The sequence below is a fragment of the Triturus cristatus genome, chromosome 10 (assembly GCF_964204655.1).
Source record: "Triturus cristatus chromosome 10, aTriCri1.1, whole genome shotgun sequence".
Classification (NCBI taxonomy): domain Eukaryota; kingdom Metazoa; phylum Chordata; class Amphibia; order Caudata; family Salamandridae; genus Triturus; species Triturus cristatus.
Window position 1 is genome coordinate 1248232975 of NC_140593.1, and position 23393 is coordinate 1248256367.

The following is a 23393-nucleotide window of genomic DNA, read 5'->3' on the forward strand; positions in this document are numbered from 1 at the left end:
CAGGAGGATGTGGCATAGCAGAATTTCCTACCAATCTATATCTTTGAGGGGCAAGGCCTTGCTCTGGGGTTTGCTGTACAGTCTCAGGATCCCTGTGGATTTCAGCAGCTACCCTCTCTAGCGGATTCCCCAGGCTTCCCTAAGGTGGTCCACATGACAGAGAGATCACGCACATCCAACAAACTGGATAAGGAACAAATAGAGCTTGGCCAGTGATATCCATCCCAGATCTAAGCATTGATCTTATCTCCGGGTTGTATTTCATTCTTTGCTGTGGATACTCTGAGGGCAAATTTTAAGTATGGGAAACTGCTCCAGCCCTTTCTGTCTGCCCACTGTGCAATTCCTGGTGTCACTGGTACATCTCCAGCCCTGGAGAGCCAGCCCCAGACACAACCCTCTACTACCAAGCCTTGTTCGTGCCGATTCGTCCTGGTCGGCCGCGGCTGATAGTGCCAATTGAGCGGAGGGCGGGCTGGAGGCTTTCTGATACACTTCTGCCGAAGGTAGCGGTCTAGTGGCCTGACTATTGCGCATACAAAGGCAGATGAAAGCAAGGACGCGCAGCGGACGCGCGATGCCGGCGCGCCAAAGGCAAGCCCGTCCGCGCCTAACCGGAGCCAAAAACTCTGCCCATTTTCTTCTAGACAGCAAAGTAAACTACTCCAGCAGCCAACTTGGGCAACTAGAACGAAAATTACTGCCAAACTGCAGACATAGTCTAGACATAGATCAAGAAATAAAGAAGTGTGCATACTGCCCGTTCAAACTAAACCCAACTATTAAACTGAACACAAAACAGGCAGCTCGTGAACTGAAATGCCTACTTATTAATTGTAGATCATCGAGTAAACATAAAATTGAAATATACGAATGCAATTTAGAGAAAGAACCAGATGTCCTATTTCTTACTGAAACATGGTTACAGGAATCCTCTGCGCCCGACATCTTACAAGCACTCCCATCTGAATATGGGTTACTTCGAGTGGATCGCATTAGGAAGAAGGGAGGATGTATAGCTGTAATCCATAAACTGACACTTGGCTGTACAATGACAGAGACGGACTTAGATGACTGAAGCGGCCGCATTTACAATAAAACCAAATGATAAACAAACCATAAACGGCTATTTGATCTATACACCTCCAGGGACAAGTACAAATTTTAGCCAGTCTCCTGGAAAATGTAATCCAACCAGCACTGTACAACAGCAATCTGAATTGTTTTGGGAGACCTAAATTTACACTTTGATAATAAAATGTGGAAAGAAGCACAGTCTTTGTGTCGGTAGATGGTGGGGCTTCAATTAGAACTCAAGTCGACACATGCCACACATCAGTTAGGACACTTACTAGACCCATCTTCTCTAACTGCCAAGGGTTATTGGTTAAACATCCAACGGCGGTTCCTTGGTCAGACCACTATCTTGTGACGTTCCTCATCCCGCTACTAAGACACCTATAAAAAGAGATCCACCATCTAAAAACAGGCTTAGGAAATGGGCAAAATTCAACCAGAGCAATTTCACCCAGGCCCTACTAGCAAACCATCCTATCCTCGGCAATAACAGCAATGAAGCAAGCCAAGGAGTAGATAAATGGATAACTGACGCATTTGATGTGGCAGCGCCATGGACCAATAGTACTCCTCAGAGGCAGACAGAGAGCTCGCCATGGTTCAATGAAGCTTTACGGTCAGCAAGAAAGGAATGCAAAAGGCAGGAACGAAAATGGAGGGACGGCTTCTTGGGCTCCGAGAAAGTGGCCTATAGAGTCAAGCTTAGACAGTATCATTCAAATATAAAGAAAGCTTGTGTGACCTACTATTCAGAAAGAATCGAGACAGCAGAAAGTTAATCAAGGGAACTATTTAGTATATTTAAAGAGATATCCTCATTAGAAAGAACAATAACACCGACCTCTGGTTCGGAAGAATCATGTAACGAGATTGCAGAGTTCTTTGCTGAAAAAGTATCTAAAATCTATGATACTTTTGCTGAGGAGGCACGGAATGGCTGCATACAACATAAAGAAAGATAGTACAAAGCATAAGATCAGGCTCCCCGACTGATCCAGCTAGTCCAAAAGTGATAGGTGCAGGATTAGGGGTAAAACTGCCCTATATTCAATAACTGTTGGACATCTCTTTTCAGGAAGGTCAGTTACCTGACAGGTGGAAGCGAGCAATGGTTCGGCCTCTGAAGAAAAAACCCATAGCGGATGGGAATTAACTAGCAAATCTACCACCAGTCTCACTGCTACCATACTTCTCCAAAATTGTGGAAAAAGTGGTTAATATACAACTTGAGGGACACACAAAGGAAACTAATTTATTACATCCCACACAATCCGGTTTTAGGCCAACCTATTCAACAGAGACAGCTCTGCTTTTTGCTACTGAGACAATACGGAAGACCGTGGATGAAGGGCTGACAATTGCACTGGTCTTATTAGACCGAAGCGCAGCGTTTGACACGGTGTCGCATAAGTTGCTCATACACCGTCTTAGAAGAGGGGGTGTGGTGGGGGCTGCAATGGACTGGATGGTACCTTACCTGCAGGGCCGCAGTTTTCAAGTGATGCAATCTGTGCACACATCCAAACCCATTACTGTGGCACAGGGGGTGCCGCAGGGCTCAATTTTGAGCCCAACTATTTTCAATCTAAGTCGCACCTCTGGCCGACGTTGTAGAAAAACATGGAGTTTCAATTGTGTCGTATGCAGATGACACTCAGCTAGTGGTCACTCTGACTCCCAACTCACCTCAAGCAGCTAATAGTTTTGCAGCCTGCCTGAAAGACCTGGCGGGATGGATGGCAGACAACTGCCTAAGTCTAAATGGCAGTAAGACAGAGGTGCTAATAGTAGGAAAGTCTCCATCTATATTGTCGCGGGCCTGGTGGCCAACCATGCTAGGACCAGTTCCCTCCCCGAAGATTGAGGTGAAAAATCTGGGAGTATAGATGGACGCTAAACTATCCTTCGATGCCCAAATCAAAAGAACGAGAGGAAAATGTTTCGGAATCCTGAAAATCCTCAGGAAAACCCTGGACATTCTTCCTATTTCTGCCAGAAAAACCTTGATCCAAGCTCTTGTTATAACCAGATTGGATTACGGGAATGTACTGCTCTTGGGCGCAACAAAAAAGGGTCTTCAAAAGTTGCAATCCATCCAGAATGCAGCTGCCCGTTTGGCGCTGAACCTGCCGAGAAGGGCACCTTCTAAGAATGCACTGAAGACACTGCATTGGTTGCCTGTTCAGAAACGGATCACGTTCAAAGCACTGTGTTTTGGCCATCGTATTTTGCAGGGAAAAGGCCCTTCATACCTGCACAACCTACTTGTACCATATAAAATTGAACGCCAGTTAAGATCTACTGGGATACATCCGGTAAAAGTCCTGAGGATAAAAAGAGCTTGCATGGGCTTGCGCTCTCTGAGATACTTGGCAGCAAAGAGCTGGAATGAGCTTCCCGTGTCCCTTCGGGAGGAACAGTCACATATAGCTTTCCGCAAGAAACTAAAGACATGGCTCTTTACACAGTAAACTTGGGATTAACACAAACTGCAAACAAATATTGTCTGAAATTGTCAGTTGGAATGAAATAGCGCGGGGACACACCAGCTGGTGAAACCAGGCGCTTCATAAACCCAAAAACTCAAACTCAAACTTTTAGCACTGTCCGTTTTACTGCCGCTTCACACCCTCTTCCATGTGTTCAGCTAAGCAAAGGCAGTAGGGCGAGGCCCTTTTCTGTCGACATGTCACCATCTTCCTTGAGGCACTCTGTGAGCGGTTGGGAAGAATAACGCAGCACACGGCGTTTGGTTAACGAAGGTTTTATTCTCAAGGGGAAAGTGGTGCGCTTGGTATCCAGTTTGCGATCCCAACCGGTCCCTAGGGGGGTCTTGAGATAGTCTCTGTCCTTGGCCTCAGGGAATGGTTCCGCTTGCTTCTCTCTTGGGGACGGATACACTCTTCTCCCGTGCGTGATGTTTCGCCAACTCCCAGCGGCAGCCGCCCCAACACAGGAAGAAACAAAGAACAAAGGCTGGGGTCAGTACGACGATCACATTGACCTCTGGTCAAAGGGCCCGGGGAGGTGAAGGGGACACTCCGGTGCTCAGGTGAAATTAACTAAACCGTATCCAACTCGACCGGTGTGAGAACAAGAGAGGAAGTGCAAGTGAGGGGGGGGGGTGAACAAAAGAAGGTAGAGATAGTCGAGGCGGCGAGAAGCCCCGGTGTTACTTCGCAGCCTTCTCCCGCCTCCCGACCCAGCCCGTGAAACGGTCACGTACCTGGGTCAGCCACGCTCCTTCCTGGGCGCGGCTCGGCGATGCGTAGGTGCGGAGTACTCCTGTCTCCGACTTATCCTCCTTCGACGGCGTCCCTCTCGTCTCCTTGCTTCTCTCGTCTTCAGCTCTCCGCTCCACTGCTCCACTCGCTCTCACTTCTCCCGCTCCGGTGTAGCCACACACCACAGCTCGGTCTTCCTCCGTCTTTATTGGGTGTGCGAGTTCCTCGTCATCAAAAGGGGCGTGGTTACCAGAAGGAGATCCCCAGTTAAAGGGGTATACGTCCGTATCGGCGTCTCCTGCTGTTGTCGTCCACTCGTTTTCCTGTGAAGCACAAAAGATACTGTCCGTGATGTCTCGTGCCTCCCACCAGTCGGCCCCTTGTATATTGTTGCAGCGGCTCTCCTCGTGACACACTCAAACAGCGCTACTTGATGCTTAACAAGGTCTTGTAGGTTACATCCATTAAGACTCTAACTCCTTCTGTGAAACAGTGACAGCCCCTGTGCTGTGGTGGCGTTTTCGACTCTGGTTCTTGAACCTCAGGTCCTCAAGCGAGACTCACGAGATCTGAAAGAAATCAATCAATGAGCCAGCTATCTCGGAGTCCTTGGACAAGAATTATGTAGCTCCCAAGACAAGCAACTGTTGCTTCCAGAAGCCCCCAGTCATTATAATGGGGATGGCTGCTTCTCTTTGCCCTTTTTAGAGCAACACTACCATACCAAAGATCAGTAAATGTCTCCTTGATTAATTTGTTCCACAGAAATGCTATGCGCCTTAAACACAGTAATGACAATAGTATAAGTTAGGGAGAAAATGCATCGGGATCAGCTAAGCAGGATCCATCTGGACAGAAGGTTAAACATAAGCATAGGCTCTTGTTAAGGAAGTCAGCGGACAAAGAGGGAGTAAAGTTACCATCTTCCGTCGATGCGACCGCTCTCTCTCACGTCATCATAACACCTTCCACACAATTAAAACAGGATTGCAACTCTTCCCACACACGGTTGGCCGCTTGGCACGACTCGGATGATTGCACTAGTTGGGCACGGCTTCCGAGGGCATCACAGTTTTACTACCCACATGCTTCAGGGCCTCTGTCCATCTTCCCTCTGTCTTGCTACTCTATTTCTTTCACAATCTCACTTGACTATAGTGTGTGTGCATCTCTCTTTCTACATGTTGTCAGTGCAGCCGTAAGCTGCACGTGGGATCTGACCCAGTGCCTGTCTCTTTTCTTGTTCTCAGGACTCTGTGACCTTTGCCCCAGCATGGAGAAGCAGCTGCTTGTGTTTCCTGGCCACAAATGTGGCAGTCTGCAGCTGGTGGTGAGTGCTGCAGTCGGAAATCATTATTCAATAAGAAGGGAATCTGTCATGATTGTATCTTCGTCTGTCTTTCTCCCCTCTTTTTCATTATACTTAGGCTTTCCTGTTTTCAGTTTCTATTTTTGGTAAATTCTGGTGGGGTTTTTTCAGTGTTTTCAAGTGATTTCAGTACCTTAAAAAAACAGTGGTTATCAGTGGTTACACATTTTCGCGCCATTAAAAACAACATAAACAGTGTTTTTCCGGTGTTTATGTAACTTTTTGCTTTTACTATTGCTTGCTTTCTACACTGATAGTGCATGGTATTTAGGTAGTGTACGTACCATGTATATGAGGTCCAAATACATTTTTACAAATCAAACTTATTGTAGTACACCATACAATACATCTTCATTGAGTCTTTGGTCATGCACGTTAACTCTTTCCTTCACATATAAACTTTTATCTCTGAAAAAGCCCTCCCAACATTGGCACTAGGGACAGGCAACGCCAAAATAGCCAGTACACAATTTGCACATGCTGGCCACTGACATAGCTTTCCATGTTATTACTGGTGTACCTGAAGATTGTGATTCTCTGCGACAGGTTCTGCAACATATGAATTGAACTGGGTGCATATACCCTCGGAGTTATTGAAGCGGTCAAAAATGAGGGAGCACTTTTGAAACTCCGGAGATAATTTTCCTTTACTGAATGGATCTATAACTTGTGCAGAGTACCACAGTGAGGCTTCATTGACTTCAAATTCCATGGTTGGTGAAGGGCTATTTCTCATACATTGTAAAATAAAAGTTCCTGAATTGCTCCTCAACATTTCTTTGCTCACCAAGTGGCAAGCACTCTAACATGGAACATGTTGCAGTGCCAAAGTCACTAAAAGTGTCGCCTAGCATACTCTCAAGGAGATGTTTCACATCTACACCAATTATGCTGAACACTTGGTATAAAAGGGCGTTTTCAAACTCCAGTTTTTTTATTATGTCCACTACAGGAGTTATGATTTAATTTTTTCCAAAAGTCTGGTGTTATGTTTTCACCAGTATCCCAGATGCTTTGCGACTGCACTCTTTTCACATATACCTGTCACTATACCTTGCATTGAATTTTTAAAGCCTGGGGTGTTTGGCAATTCACTTACTATCAATACTGACTCACTAGAAAAGGGGGCAGATGTATCAAGGGTTTTTACCAATTCTATGTGGGTATATGTGATGGTACATATTGGGAAAGATTCTTATGAAACCTACATTTTTCCTATCATTGAAATACTCAAACGTAGCCAAACAATCAAATATGATTTTGATATTTCCTTATTCTCTACAGTTTATAAAATAAATAAACAGAACCTAAAACAATACCACAAAACTGAAAAAAGGAAGAAGAAACAATATTTTAGTGACATTTCTAAACAACAAATCTCAAGCAGAATAATGTTAACCCAGTCTTTCTTACTGCTACCTTGTATAACAAAGTTACATTGTATTGACCCCTTCAGGAAAAAATACAAATTATTCTTTCACTCTCCTTTTCTTTTCTTTGAATGGCATTTAGTTTGTTGTTGTGCAGGGGTTTTTTCAGTGTTTACATGTTTACACTGGTGAGGGCTATTTCCCTTCCGGTGGTGTTTTATCAGTTATAATAGGTTTAAACCTAAAACCGGACAGCCTAATTATACTCCAGCCAGTATTTGTTTTGTATTGCTTCTAAAAAAGATGCTTTCTCATGTCAGCATGACCCGACTAGGAGTTCCTCTTTTATCTTTATTATACAGCTTGTTTAGGGTAGTTCGGGCTTCTTTCCTCCTGCCTGGTTACTTTAGATTCGCATTTCCTATTCCTTTGCTATGTATGCCAAACAAGGTGGCCCATTCAGAAGCCAGTTAGCAAGCATACCTGGAGACTCTGATACTGCTGTCAGATGGGTTTGGGGGAAGGTGGCGTGAAGCAACATCCAAAACTGGGCCAGCCATCATCTATTGATCAGTACTGAAGAAAGGCCCAGAGTCATTCCAATCTCCGTCCTTGTTCACCCAATGAAAAATACAGGAGCTTCTCTCGGCTGTCAATGTTTTATTAGTTGTTTGAAATGTTGATGCATGGGCCTCTGAGATGGAGGTTCTCCAATAATCCCCAGATTGTGGTCTCTTTTTATATTTCTTTTTCCACTGTAACAAGATGACCTCTGTATCCTACTGTCTACACCTAGCTATAATATTCCGTTTTATGTGCCCTTATCGCCCTTATAAAACAAATCTGTGGGTTTCAGCAAATGATCTACCTTCTTTATCTCGCATTAGGAGGGTTTCGGCAGTGACGTAGCGGTAACTGTTACGAGGTTTACCAGAACTATCAAAAGCAATGAGGCAATTCCTTCCGGTTTCTACAGCACTTGTCTTGGTCGGTGGAAGGACGCGCTCTTTAGGTGAGAAAGAGTTGACGTCTGTATCAGTCCTTTAGGCAGATGACTGCAAGGCTCGTGAGGGTTTTAAAGTGAAGAATCTCGAGGGTTGGTAGAAACAGATGGGAGGACAAAAGCAAAATCTGGAATTCAATGTTCCTTCGAGTAGGACGTTGAATTAAAAGAAGCCCCAAAAATGATCATGTTGGGGGGCCCATAATCACACGGTGGAGATATGAAATCTGTTAAATTGATCTCCAAAACACCCAACCTTTGAAAGAAAACGTCAAACAAACAAACTGTTAACACTGATACAGTCTACCATGATCGGCAAGTACTTGGAGAATATTGTGGCGTGCAAGGGGCACGCGGCAGGCTATGCATATAGAGTAACCACAGAGAATGCTTCGGCTGCCTGGTACATTTCATAGGCTAGTTTCTAATGACCTGTGTGGCCGTGACTCCATTCAGACGGCTGTCGCACAACACGCGCTCAGCTCATGGCTGCACCCCTGCATTCACCTCTGTTCAGGTTTATGCTCTCTTTTCTGTTCTTGGTGATCTTGTTCAGCTTATAAGAAAATCTGCCTCACAAGTTTTTTATGCCGAGGAGCATAGCTTGGCTGTTGCGATTGTGAGACTGGAGAAAGGCCTGTGGGTAATGAAGGAGCTTGAGCAGTAAGATGTCTTTGTCCTCTTGAAAAAGGAAACAATAGCTCTAAATCATCTCGTATAGATCAGATTGGCTACAGCCCAGGGACAAAGAATCTGAAAGCTGATGTCATGTTGGGCTCTAGAATCTGGCATGAGGCTTAATGAACCCTCGCACTGGACAGTGTGAGTTGTTAATAAGTGAATTGAGACTTCTAATGTATTAAAACAGAGATGTGGCACTGCTAATGGCAGGCCCCCTCACCCCCCAGCTGTGGAGAGTGTTCACCAAATGACACTGGCGTAACAAAACTTGAGGGGGCCCCCTGCAAGGTACGTGGAGAGGCCCCCTCCGGACTCAATCAGTAGCTCTTCAGCCAGAACTGTGCTGAGGGGGCCCCCTGGAGCTTAAGGGCCCCCCACACTGCGGGGGCCTGTGTTACTGCCTGTTCCAAATGAACATGGTGCCTGGTAAAGCCAAAAATGGCCTCTGTAACTGGTTAGAACTGCTGTGTCTGAAATCCAGGCTTCCAGACAATCTTAGCTAACTAAAGTGAGAAGAGTTTTCAACACATAAGAGTGTAGCAACCTCAAGTGTATGAAGCCTCTCGGATCCAAGAACAGCCTCTGCACCCGGGTAGAAATGCTTCGTCAAGGATTAGAGAGAACAAACCACCTCGGCTAACCAAACTAAGATGGCAGAAATAGGCTCTCAAAGTACCACCCACAGCCCCTCCCTCAATCTCTATCTTTGCTTACTCTCCAATCACCGCGCTCGTAGTTGCAGGAGGTCATGTTTTTTTATGCCACAGTGTGAGAATATTACCAATGATGAATGGGGTACAAATTAGGCTTAAGCGATCAGACAGCTTACAATTCAGTAAGATGCCCTCAAAAGCTACTGCAGAAAAGAGAAACCATTCCTTAAAGTAAGGCCGGGAGACAGGGTATTCCTTGTAGATGAATCTCCCTCAAACTGCAGCTGTTTTCCAGGAATTTAATTGCCTTTTAGTGGATTGTCACTCAGATAGCACATGTTGTCATGTTGTAGCTCCCTTAGACAATACCTGTGTTCCAATAGAATATACCTCGTTCTCACGCAGTCTTTTTCCCCGCAGGGAATTACAACGTGGTCGTTACAACAACCGCGTTGTAATTCCGCATACCATTACCGCACAAGTCGTAACAATGACTTGCGGAGGAGGGGCGCTGGATGTTGGAATAGTATAATTTACTATTTCAACTCCAATCTGTCCGGACAGTTGGGAAGGTGTCGGATTTTACATCCAACACCTTCTTTCCCCTCCGCAAGTCGTTGTTCCGATTTGCGGAGTAATGGTATGCGGAATTACAACGCGGTCGTTGTAAGGACCGCGTGCCTGCGGAAAAATAGTTTTGTGGTAAACGTTGTTTACGTTCCAATAAGTCCACTTCTCTCTCGGTCTGGAATTATCATGTTTGAACACTTCTTTTACAAAGACATTGTTTATACATCTTTTGAAGTTACTGAGAGGATGAACTGGCCTCACCACAGTAAGAAAATACTGTTTTTTACCAGGCTGTTATCTCTAGCCTTATATCTAGAGGTGATGGGAGGCTGCTTGCAAAAACTCTAACCACTGGCAGTAGCTGGGGGTAGCATTCCAACCCATCGTTTTTTGCCCACTGTGCCACTCTAAGCAAAGGCATGCCTTATGCAATCAGTATTTACCCTGCTCCTTATGGGAACCTTCCATCCTGAGCTGCCAGGCAAGGTCTCCTTCAGAAGGGAAGGCAAGCAACCGTAGACCAGTTTTGACCTTGTTGGATCTCATCAGTGAGGTATAGCTTGGATCTTATGGCACATTTTGCAAGGGACCCCTGTCTGGGCATACCCATGGACACTTAGTACTTAACATCAATCACGCTGTCTTGGGTTGCTTGTGTTCCATTTCAGAGAGGACCAGACTTGGCAGTTTGGGCTGGGCTTTTCCTGTATGAGCAGGATCAAGAGGGATTTGCATTTATCTGAGTATAATCTGAAGTGGCGTAGTGGACACAAAAACGATGGGTTGGAATACTACCCAATGGGTGGTTTTCCAGTGGTTAAACTTATTGCAATTAATCCTACCATCACATTGTGTGTGTTTCATGTAGAGCCCTAAGTGACCAAGGGCATGCCAATAAGTGGGTCCCTTTCTCTCTATGCTACTCGAACCAAGCTGCACTCAATTGAAGAGGCCCAGTCAGGTTGAAACCGGTCCTGAGTTGCTTGTGTTAAAGTTCAGAGAGGACCTGGTCAGGTATTTCAGAATGGAATGTTCCATTTGGAGCAGTACCTAGACTGATTTGCATATGGCTGGGTTTAATCTGAGGTGGCATGATGGTCAAAAGAACGATGGGTTGGAATCCTATCCCAAGCACTTTCCAGTGGTTAAACTTACTGCAAGCATCCTCCCATCCCTGGTTGTGTGTTTGGTCTCGACATAATGTTCAAATCCCCCTTTTATGGCTCTCATTACATGTAGACCAGTGCACTAATTTCACCTTGGGTAAGTTCAGATGCTGTACAGTGTAGGGTTTCTCTGGGCCAAAATTACTGTGAGATTCAGAGTTTCTTGTTTGGAATGCAAGATAACACAAGAAATTTGAGTTATCACATCCAGTATTTTCATATTTCTTTTATTTCTGTTTCTGACCAGTTTCCTCCATGTTAATTTCATCTGTTTTTTCCTTGGGAAATTTGCACATGCAAAATTCTAAATTGTGCAGTAATCCCTCATAACTCTTGAATTACAGGATTGCCGGGACCTCCATTCAGAGGGCCATGAGGCAAGCAGGAGCTTCTAAGCCCAACCGTGGGGGTTGATGCCTTTTACTTCTAATTTCCATGGTCCGACCTACTTTGGATTCTGAGTGACTGACCAAGTACCCCATCATCACTTGACTCTCAGTGCTGACACGGGTCAAAGCTTCTCGGGCGGAGGTAGATACAGGGTAGTGGCCACAGGTTCACAGCTCAAAGTATGTTCAGTAGCAGCAAAAAATGATTGTCCAGTCAAATACTGTCATTTATACCAAAAGTAGTATTTAAATACATACATAAAGTGAAATGTGGCATAAACCAGCAATACACACAGCCCCGGAGGTCAGGGCTTTAGTGGTTTATAGGCGGGTCCATGAGTTCCTTTCTCCTCTCACTAGTGATGGTTTTTTCCCCCCCATTCACTATAGGCAACATTCAGGTCAGGCCCACTAGCATTCCGAGTCTCAGTAGTCCCTCTCGGACAATTAGAAAAGTCAAAAGTGTTCCAGCACCAAAGCATTAATTGGCAGACAAGATCCCCACCAGGGCCTTCTGGCCCTTCGATTAGACTTACCCGCACCAGCAGGGATTGTCCGACCGGAGTCTCCGAGAGCATCCCTCTTGTATGCCCAGCAGCTGTAGCAGCTGCCTCCCGTGAGTATCACATACGTGGCTCTGCAGGGACAGTGGATGGGTGTCCTCGGCGCTACTCTGATGCGACTAAGTTTCTTGTGGTCTTCTCCCACAGGTATGGATCGGGGGCGTCAACGGCTTCTAGTTCTATTTCTTTTTCGCTCTGGCCAGCACGGATCACCAGGTTGGCCTCTCCTTGTGGTGATGGCATTAACCAGGCTATGATCCATGTCTTTTTCCAGTGGCACCCTTTGCCATACAGGCTCATCACACCTTCTCCACACTGTGGCAGTAGCCCAATTGCCACAGTAGGAGGGTCCTCTTCACGGCAGCCTCCTCTGGCATACGGGGGCACCATCTTACACACCGCACACAGGTGACGGCCTAATCAGTGCATCAACCGTCTCCTCACACCTTGCTGCAGGGATTCACTCTCCAGGATCCTTCCAGTGCTCTCTTCTTCCCCACAGGAATCAATGGCCTTGGCAAGCAGACAGACACTGTTGCTCCAGGGCCAGGTGGTCTGTGAAGTCCCCATACCCAGATGGGAAACTGTCAGGCCTTAGCCTCCAGCCGGGGTTACAGGCAGAAGTTTCACAGAGCTTTCCCTCCTCGCACAGCCCGATTGGCTGCATGACAGTCGACTCCTTTGGTGGCCTCGAGATACTTTTCTTTTAGTCCATTTCCAGACACCAAATGTGATTTAGGGTCTGAGTCTTTAAGATTTATGATGGGAGTCTGCTTCATTTTGAAGTGCCTACTCCCTGCCCTTCTCTGCCCTTACTCCAGCAGGACTGACTCCACCGCACAGGCCATGAGAGTGACCAGAGGTTCACACCTGGATGTCAATCACAGTGATACGTGCATCACAAGGTTAACCCAGCGCCACCAGGCTTACTCTTTATGATTCTTTATCTGTTCCTTCTTGAGATGTGCCCAGGTCCCTTTTCAGTGACGTCTCCCTGAATCAAAGAACAACCTTCGGAGTGTACCGAAGAGCCTGGCTCTTGGTGTGTGTGTGTGTGTGTGTGTGTGTGTGTGTGTGTGTGTGTGTGTGTGTGTGTGTGTGTGTGTGTGTGTCCGTGTGCCCGTGTGTGTGTCCGTGTGTGTGTGTGTCCGTGTGTGTGTCCGTGTGTGTGTCTCCGTGTGTGTGTCTCCGTGTGTCCCACCCAGCTCACAGGAATGCAGCAATCCACAAGTCTATCTGGGGGGGATGCCTCTACCACCTCATGCTCCTCCAGTCAGCCCTGGGTCTCCCAAAATGGAGCTCAGTCTTCCATGTACTGCACCAGGCACACAAACGCCAGCACTCATGCAACCACATGCGCGCTGCTGCACTAATAGGCCCAGGGTGAGTTTGCCCCACAGCATTGGCACTTTACTTGTAGGTCTCACTCCAGTGACACTTGTAAAAAGGCCTGTTCACTTCTACTGATCACTGCATGGCATGATGCCACCGCACTCATTCTACTTAACTCCTGGTAAAGACAGTAGCCTTTCGCCAACAAGAGAGTGGCCCTTTGAACGCTCCTCCCAGTCCAACAAGACCACAATCCATGTTGTGGCACACATGCATGATCCGTGATTCCCATGACAGCAAAACGAAGCAACAGGGATATAGGCATTATTGCAGCCTGGGGCCCTCGGACAGAGGTGTACATGCGTCGCCATGCGAGGGACTTATTCCGTCCCAACAAAGATCAGCCACAAACATTGTTCACCCCTTATCCTGACAGCCCTGTAATGTCGGAGTCTCTATTTACATATGTGTAGAGCTCCTTGTGTCGGGAGTAGACCAATCATTGCCATGGATTATCGTCGGGTAGAATGAGTGCATGCTTCACTGCAGTGTGCTAAAAACCTGTATAACAACTAAATACATTTGTTAATTAGGAAGTGATGGCCTTTCTGAGCGAGTACCCTCGTTCCTGTGGGCTCTCACCACATGGAGTTTTCTGTTTTCCCACAGGATTTATCTAACACCAAGCCAGGCACTTCATCGGCTCCGTTCACTATAAATGCCCACCAGACAGAGATTGCCTGCATTGCCCTCAATCAGCAGGGCACCGTCGTGGCATCTGCGTCGAGGAAAGGCACCCTCATACGACTCTTCGATACCCAGACCAAGGACAAGCTGGTGGAGCTGAGGCGAGGCACGGACCCTGCCACACTCTACTGGTAAGACACAGGTAGAGGGGATGGATGTGTGGCTGGAGTCCTGGTAGCTCTGGTATGTACTTATTGTGAGACCAAAGAGGGTGCACACATATTCATTCAGTACTGCTAATTGGGGATGTTACAAGAAGTCACAGCGGGGGTATGAAGACAGACAAAAACATAACCGAACGTAGTAGGCGATGCAAGACCGAAACACCATTCGGGTTTGTGGCTTGAAGGTTCTGACTGATAGGTTTAACATGGAGACCAAAATCCATTTAACACAGAGCAATGTTCTTAAAAGGTACCTATAAGAATTAGGGGTAAGCTCAATTAAGGTCACACCTATGGAATTGTGGTAAATTCACAACTCTAGCGTTGTGAAGTTGGAAAGTTTGTAAAGTTTGCCTGTTGGCGGAATTTCGTACAAAAAAGTTTTGAGGGACTGTTGTGAAAAAAGTAGTTTTTGCACGATTTTTCTCCAGCATTTTTACTCTTAATTTTTGTCAGACCTCATGGACCTCATACTGTGCAAAGTTAAACAAAAGTGCATAATGTATTTTGAAACAAAGTTCTACAAGTTCGATCTTCCCTCTTCAGAATTTGCAAATGAGAATCTGAAATCTTAGCTTTATCTGTATGTTTGACACGACTGTTTGATAAAACTTGTGGGAATAGGGAACAGACAGCCCTCGCAATTTTACACAAGAACAGCCCATCTTCTTAAGGTAACTGATGAAACACCGAAACTTAGAAGGATGACGAGCATGAACAGAAGTAAAAAGTACCTGTCGACAGTAGCCTTGCACTTTTCCACAAGCAACTCCAATGGCTATATGAAGATCATATCCTGCTGTCATTCGTCATTGCCAGGAAAAACAGTTGTTGGACACAAATGTTTCAGTTATCTCCTTGGAACCTATTTTGTTTGATTATTTGCTACTGCACGTTGCACTTTATTTAATTTAGATTTACTGTGAAGTCGATATTGTATTGTAATCTATTATCTACAAAATTGTATAAGTATTTAAATGTATGTTCTCTGTCGATTAATGAATAGCCTTGTCTCCTTTTGCATATTCGGTGTTATTGATTTTTCCCTTTTGTTCGTAGACCTTGAGCACTGGCTATGAAGGGGCACGTTTCTTTGATGATGGGCTATTTTGAATTTAATACTGCCGTTGTTATCTAGTTATAAATTCTGTGTTTCAGTGAACTTTGATACAGTTACACTGGAATCTAATTTATTTACGATGGCAATTAACTAAATTTGTAGTTTAATGTGTATTTATATAATAATTGTGCGTGTTTTTAAGTGGACCTCATTTGAGATCGAAATTCTTAATAAAATTGTATTGAATTGCTATATGAAGAATTAATCTGAATGGAAGATGTGCCTTTTGTGCCAGACATGAATCAGCCAAACACTATCCAGTGGCGTTGCGTGATGCGGGGACGTTGAATCAGGACCACTGTAGATGTTATTCCCGACTGTGAGGGGATGGTACTGCAAGAATGCTTCACTCACAATTTCCTTCTTGTTTTGCAGCATTAATTTCAGCCACGACTCCTCGTTCCTCTGTGCCTCCAGTGACAAGGGGACCATTCACATCTTCGCACTGAAAGACACAAAGCTGAACCGCAGATCTGCGTAAGCTGGGAACATCTATTTAATTAATAGGCAGTTAAGATCTAACCATGGCTTAATTTCCTGTACAGATTCTTGACACCCAGAAACATCGCTTCAAAACCCCCATTCCGCCCAAGCCTCCTCCCAGGTAACTTAGGAATTATTTTATATGATGTACGTGAGGATACCATCGAGAGATAGATGGGCACTGTAATACACAGATAGTCTCTGTAGGTACCCAGTGGCATACCCTAAATATCAAGTGCTGCACCTTTGTGACACCGATTTGTACCATAGACATGCAGACGTGCTCCTAGTGAGCCGGGAGGCACTATACATACCCCTCATCGACCCTTGGGTACACAGAGGTACATCATAGAGAGGTCGAGGGGCACCATAATGCTGCACGGATCTCCACAGCGATCCCGTGCACACGCTGAGGGCCACTGTAACACCGAGCGGTGTCCACACATGACCTTGAGGCAAAATAGAAACCCTGAGGTATGCCGTTGAGAATTCTAGTCATACTATAGAGACACTGAGGGGCACCCAATAGACCACAGAGTTGCACCATAGAGACCTAGAGTGGCACCATAGAGACCTGGAGTGGCACCATAGAGACCTGGAGTGGCACCATAGAGACCTGGAGTGGCACCATAGAGACCTTGAGTGGCACCCCATAGAGACCTGGAGTGGCACCACAGAGACCTAAAAGGCCTCCATAAAAATCCAGGGGTGCACCATAGAGTGGCACCATAGAGACCTAAAGTGGCACCATAGAGACCTAGAGTGGCACCATAGAGACCTAGAGTGGCACCATAGAGACCTAGAGTGGCACCAAAGAGACCCAGGGGTGCACAATACAGGCCTAGAGTGGCACCATAGAGACCTAAAAGGCCACCATAGAGACCTAGAGTGGCACCATAGAGACCTAGCGGGGCACCATAGAGGCACGGGTACACCATAGAGACCTAGCATGACACCACAGAGGCCCATGGGTGCACAATAAAGACCTAGAGTGGCACTATAGGAACCCAGAGGTGGACCATGGAGACCTGGAGTGGCACCATAGACACCCAGTGGTGGACCATAAAGACCTGGAGTGGCACCATGGAGACCCAAGGGTGCACCATAAAGACCTGGAGTGGCACACCATAGAGACCCTGGGTTTGACCATAGAGACCCTGGGTTTGACCATAGAGACCCTGGTTTTGACCATAGAGACCCTGGTTTTGACCATAGAGACCCTGGTTTTGACCATAGAGACCCTGGTTTTGACCATAGAGACCCTGGGTTTTACCATGGAGACCCTGGGTTTCGCCATGGAGACCCTGGGTTTCGCCATGGAGACCCAGGTTGTGCACCTTAGAGACCAAATGGTGCACCATAAAGACCTAGATTGTCACTTTAGACACCCAGGGGTGCACAGTGAAGACCTAGAGTGGCACTATAGAGACCCAGGGGTGGACCATAAAGACCTGGAGTGGCATCTTAGAGACCCAGGGGTGCATCATAGAGACCCAGGGGTGCACCATAAACAACTAGAGTGGCACCATAGAGACCCATGGGTGCACCATAAAGACCTAGAGTGGCACACCATAGAGACCCAGGGTTTCACCATAGAGACCCAGGGTTTCACCATAGAGACCTAGACTGGCACCATAGAGACCCAGGTTGTGCACCTTAGAGACCCAGGTTGTGCACCTTAGAGTCCCAGGTTGTGCACCATGGAGACCAAATAGTGCACCATAAAGACCTAGATTGGCACTTTAGACACCCAGGGGTGCACAATGAAGACCTAGAGTGGCACCAAAGGAACCCAGGGGTGCACCATAGAGACCCACCATAGAGACCCAGGGGTGCACAATGAAGACCTAGAGTGGCACCATAATGACCCAGGGGTGCACCATAGAGACCTAGAGTGGCACCATGGATAACCAAAGAGGTCCTAATAATAGCCAGAAGAGAGACATGTAGGGGAGCATAAATAACTAGTATAGCACCATAGAGCTCCATTGTTGCATCATGGGTACACCACGGTTCAGCATAGATACCCACCGAAGCACCATTATTATACGGCGGGGGCCACATAAATTCCAAACGGGCCTCACACATACGCTGAAGTGCACCATAGCTGCCTTGAGTTCTGCCCTAGGGGGCATCCTAGATGCATAGAGCTGTGTCATAATTACCCTGAAGTGCACCTTAGAAATCCCAGATGTGAAGTAAAGGTACCCCCAATATGCCTGGTACTTCGCATGCCACTTTACATGCTAGGATTGTGATGTTCTACTTTTCGACAAGTTTTACAAATATTCTAACACGGTCTCTGTTTTTTGCACTTGGAATTCTAGCCATAGCTCTACTGAATGCCTTGTCTTCAGACAGTGCTGCTCTTACCTACGCAGTCTGTCAGCTCATTTGGAAGGAAGGGCAGGAAGCATTCGGCTGCCTTTATCAGCTGTTGTGTCCAGCCAAAGAGCAGAAATGGGCTGCCGTTGAAATAGAATGCTGTGCCATGGTGTGTGCCCTGTTCCGGGCAAGCCTTGCTTGTCTGGCACTAGATTTGTGGTTCATGTGGACCACAAACTACCCAAGCATTTTGCTATGAAGTGTGTAAACACTAAGCCGCCCCAGTGATTCGTATATTTGCAAGGATTGGACTTCATGGCGTAGAACAAGGCAGTGCTAAAGCACAAGAATTCAGAGGGACTTCCCTATTAGTTTTCCCAATTCGATGAGTAGGCTTCTTTAACAGTTTAGTAATCTCTGGGGCATGTGAATCCTCTCTGGGTGGGCGGGGGTGTCTGTGAGGACGTAGAAAGGTCCCTTGCATGACTCTGGAGAGCTTAAGTTCCTGCCCTGAACTCAGTACTGCCAGCTGGAGCCTTTGTCCTTTATCACCCCCAACAGAACAATTGCACATTTGCACCATGTGCAGTGAAGGGGCCATTTGCAATATGTATGAGACCCAAAGCCAGGCTGTGTGGTCAAAGGGGCACTCAGTGTGCACCCTTCTTTGGATGCATGCGACTACTGTCAGCTCACTGGACTGTAGAGAACCGACAGTGATGGTGCCGGGCAGGCCCTTTTCCCTGTTGCTTGCTAGGGAGGGTGGCTTTCCAGCCTCTTCCATTTTTTTATTTAGTCTGCCAGACCACTTCAACCAGGTTCTTTCTCCATCCATGTGGGACACGGATATCATGAGTGTCTACATTACCTGTGCATGTAAAGTATGCATGTGGAGTGCGCATGACATATGTGGCTGTAGCCACACCCGGTCCCATTTTGCCTCGGCTACATTTCAGTTGTCCCAAGACTGAGGGTTAGAGGAAGAGCCCAAAGAGCAGATGTGAAATGCAGCTCTTCCCCCATGAACATTCCATGTATCTTTTGTTGTGGATGAGACTAAGGAGCTTTAAGGGAAGTAGACAGAAGGGCCCTTTGAAGCTAGGAAGTTTCCCAGTAGAGTTGGGAGATGGCTTCCAGTATTGTCCCCTCAGGAAAGAGATCTTCTACTCGTGTGGTTTTCCTACCCACTGCCTGTTCACCTTTTTTTGCTGTGCCCAATGTAGGAATTGCAACAATCTACACATATCCCTGACTTCTAGTCAAAACTTGTCCAAGCATTGTTCTTTACTATTAAGGGCACCATTGCTGTATACATCACCCAGGGTGGGAGGAGACCCATTGGCCACTCCTGTCAATAACTGCCAGTGGAAAGTTGGAGTTGCCCAAAATCGGGGGTCATACGGGGGAAGGTTTTGATCTGGGACATCTGAACTGGTTTATTTCAATAGGCTGATGTGGTTTTGCATGAAAACTGGAAAGGGCCTAACATAGTGTGACCTTTGTATGACATCCACAGGAAATCACCTGGGGACACACCACTATATTATTGTTCCAGTTCCACCAGGGCTTCTCTTGAGCTAGACAGGCCCAATCTAATGCCAGTTTCACTTGCACTGCAAGAACCAGTAGCCTCACGTCTAGAGTCCCTCTTGCCCTCGTGAGGTGTTTTCAGCAAAATGGACTAAGCCACATGGTGTGCCTTGTTGTTCTAAATACATTTACAAAGTTTATGTTTATAGACTTTTATGTATATGTAGGAAAACAAACCAGAAGGGTCATTGCTAAAAACAACAATCTAGAAATAAAGCTCATTCTTATACAGTTGACTCTTCTTATCAAGGAGATTTCCAACTTGCCCCAACTTGTAAAGGTGAGGACATTACTTGGTTAGATGCTATTTGTGGTTGAAGGGAGATTAACGGCCAAGTAATCTTTTCCTATAGGAACCCAATCAAAGCCATGCCTCCTTAAGTTTGTTACCTGCCTGTTATGGTGGACTTATGATGATTCATTTTTAATTTAGGGACTTCTTGAAGTTGCTGTACTCAAATGGGTAAGGCAGCAATCAAATTCTCAGTAGTAGCCAATTAACAGAAGGTATTATCAGCGAACAATGCCACCTTGGTGTTGTCAGACTTAATATGCACGCCTTTAATCTTGGTGTTTGTTTTTAAATGCTGCACCAGTGGTTCGATAGAGAGCAAAACCAGTGGTGACATTGTGTATCCCAGTTTTGTCCCTCTAGACCAACCATGTGTTCTGAAAAAAGTTATTTTTGGGCTGAAGCCAGTTTTTGCCACAGTTTTATGAAGGGAAGTCATAGCTATTCTATCAAACACATTCTCTACATCTAGCGGGAGAAAGTCTGTGTGGATGTTTTCAAGCGTGGCTCTGAAATGTTGAGGGCAAGTCTCGCGTCATCTTCAGGTCAGGTTGGCGTTCTTTTATGAAATTGGCTTGATATGGGGAGATAAGATTTGGCAATATATCTTCACGTGCAGTAGTGAGAATCTTGGTAAAAACCCCTATGTTGCTACTCAGCTAGGCTATGTGTCAATTTGAGCTACCCGCCATGATGTCTTAGTTTGGTTTTAATCACCGAATTAGAGAGAATTCCATCACATAAGGCATAACTGGCACCATGTTGTGGATAAAATTGAAAACCTTATTCAAAGGAGGAACGAAGATAGCAGTGAATACTTTATAAAAAAGAAGTTGTGAAACCATGGGGCCCCAGAGCCTTATCACCTGATAGCTCTGAGCTGGCATGGTTGACATCCTCTCCTGGTACTGATATTACAGTGCAGTCAATGTGTGTGCTCGGCTGGATGGAACACTGGCTTTGGCTAAATACTCATCTTGTTTCATAGGATCACATGGTTCTGCCTGCTATAAGTGAGAGCGTAACATCTCAAAGGTCTCTGTGAGTCCCTGGTCCAAAGATTGTATCACTTCTTGGGCTTTTTGGAACAAATGGTTAGAAGTGTGGTTTTTTGCTGCTTAAATTATTTTGACTTTTGTAAACTATAGGCATTATTGCCCTTATTTCAAACGCCTCTATTTGGTGTCTAATAATTTATGGTGGGCAGCATCTTTTAGTGAAGAGGGTCTTGAGTTCGCCTCTGTCTACTGGAAGCTCTGAAAATGTACATCGGGAGCTAGTTGAACTATGTTAGGATTTGAGGTATGAGATTTTAGTTTCCAAATCTGCCTGTTTATTTCCCTCCAGCCTAACATAGGAAGCAGGGTGAGTTATGAGCTCACCCCACAGTTGCTGTGACCCATATGGTGGTCCAAGGCCTCCCCCAAGTTACATTTTCAGACAGGTCATTTGGGCTTCTCAAATATTTCTCAGGGCAGGGTCATGAGAAGCTATTTAATTTAGCTTTCATACTCGAGGCAGTGGAGGAATATGTCGGAGAAACTCATTGTTGTGTGATTACCAGCATTTGGTCTGAGAAAATGTGTGTAAATGTGTGTGTGCTATACCGAATCCATCGGAGAGAATGAAACCAGATAAAAGTCCATCCACAAGTGGGATGTAGGAACATTGAAGTAGGTGTGGTGCCATATGTCTGCGAAGCCGAGGTCATGCAGACCAGCCAGTAAAGACACCAGAGTTGTAGGTTGGTGTCTAGGAAGTTAAGGTTTCTCTGAACTTGGGTCTTTCATCCCTATTAAGATACCCCCCTCAGCGGAGTAGACGATTGCAGGGAATAGGGTTAAGTAGAAGGCATCTTTGTCATCATAAACAGTGAAAAGTGTGCACAGATCATTCAGAAGCCGTCACCCTAACCCTAGCAGCCTCCCATGTTTGACTGTATATGACCTTGCAAAAGGTGAAAGGGGTCCTTGTTCACATCAAGATCATCGCCCCAGTGTATTTACACTGTGGCATGGAGTGGCACTGTGAAGAGAATAGTTTGTAGTTTGAATCCCCGTATAGGTCATCACGAGCTAGTACACACGTCTTCGGAAGCATCACTGTGCTTGCTCCCATGGTATGGAATCACTTCAGGAAAGCTGTGCTCTTACCAGGCCAGAGGAGTTACAAAGTACATGGTCAATATGATGGTTATCCGGGTGAGTGGGCAAGAACTCTGGTTCAGTCATATCATCTGAACCGGACAACACGGTGGTCCATGTGAGGTGTACCCCATGCTTCATCCACAGGAAGAGGTGCTTTGACTACTACCACTAGTAAATGTGACGTGATTCAAGGTAGCAGCGCACCTGGGTTTGAAAAAACATAAACCGTAAAAACAAAAACATTCACAATAGTGGGGAAAAAAAATGGTAGGCAAGAAGATAGCCACCCACCCCTGTAAGGTTGGGGGCAGGCGACTGTGGTGCCCCCTCTTCCTTGACACTGCGGTGGCAAATAACTCTGTTAAGGCAGGAGAACATCATACAAGTCTTAGGAAACTCAGTAGAGTTTTAAACATCAGCCCTTGACAATAGTTCTTTAATGTTCTAGCGTGAATAGCGACAGGCAAGATATTGTGTATCGTCACAGGATCCATGTACCTTGGTTCAAAGAACAGCAGGCGCCTGGAGCTGGATCACAGTTAAGAAAGTACTTGGCTAGCTTGATGCCTGTTTGTAAGCCAGCCAGTGTCATTCTTCCAGCACAGTAAAGTCTTGATTATTGGTGTGTGGCTGTCATTTATGCTTTATCAGCCTCGCATTACTTGTTCCTCTTTCGCCATCTCAGTCGTAAAGACTGCTGGGATGACAATGTAAGGCAACCATCAATTGTTGAATCTTTATCTTCTTGGGGTGGATCAAATCCCAGCACCTCGCAAGTGGTGATTGACTGTGCTTCCTTCAGCTAAAAGAGCAGGCGAAAGTGGTATCCCCACCTACGTAGGATTTGTGTGGATCGTAAATATTCAGGTACAACTTTGAACGATGTCGTCTTGGCTAGGTGATGGTGGACACATCTTTGAATCGTGTGATTTATGGGGTCTCCGTAGTTAAGTGGTTCGTATTTACATGCTGTTGCTAGGATGTCTTCTTTTACTTTAATAAAAATGAACTTGAATCAGAGCATCTGGGATTCAGATAGACTTCTCTAGGTATGCAGGGTAAACCATGTGCATTCAATCCAGTTCTTTGCTTTATCCTTCTTCATGCTACAGTAGGTTACTGAACTGT

The 23393-nt window shown here is 45.9% G+C and overlaps 1 protein-coding gene across 2 annotated transcripts in view; it reads left to right on the top strand.

The window, feature by feature from the left end:
* WDR45 (WD repeat domain 45) overlaps positions 1–23393 on the top strand; it is a 114162-nt gene that overhangs the window by 53044 nt on the left and 37725 nt on the right. Inside the window, exons 6-8 of one of the 2 annotated variants that reach the window (XM_085629927.1) lie at positions 5552–5631; positions 14067–14275; positions 15804–15905. In XM_085629927.1, the coding sequence (XP_085486053.1) occupies positions 5552–5631; positions 14067–14275; positions 15804–15905 (391 nt within the window). The remainder of the gene's footprint in view (positions 1–5551; positions 5632–14066; positions 14276–15803; positions 15906–23393) is intronic. The other variant, XM_085629928.1, reaches the window with a different exon arrangement.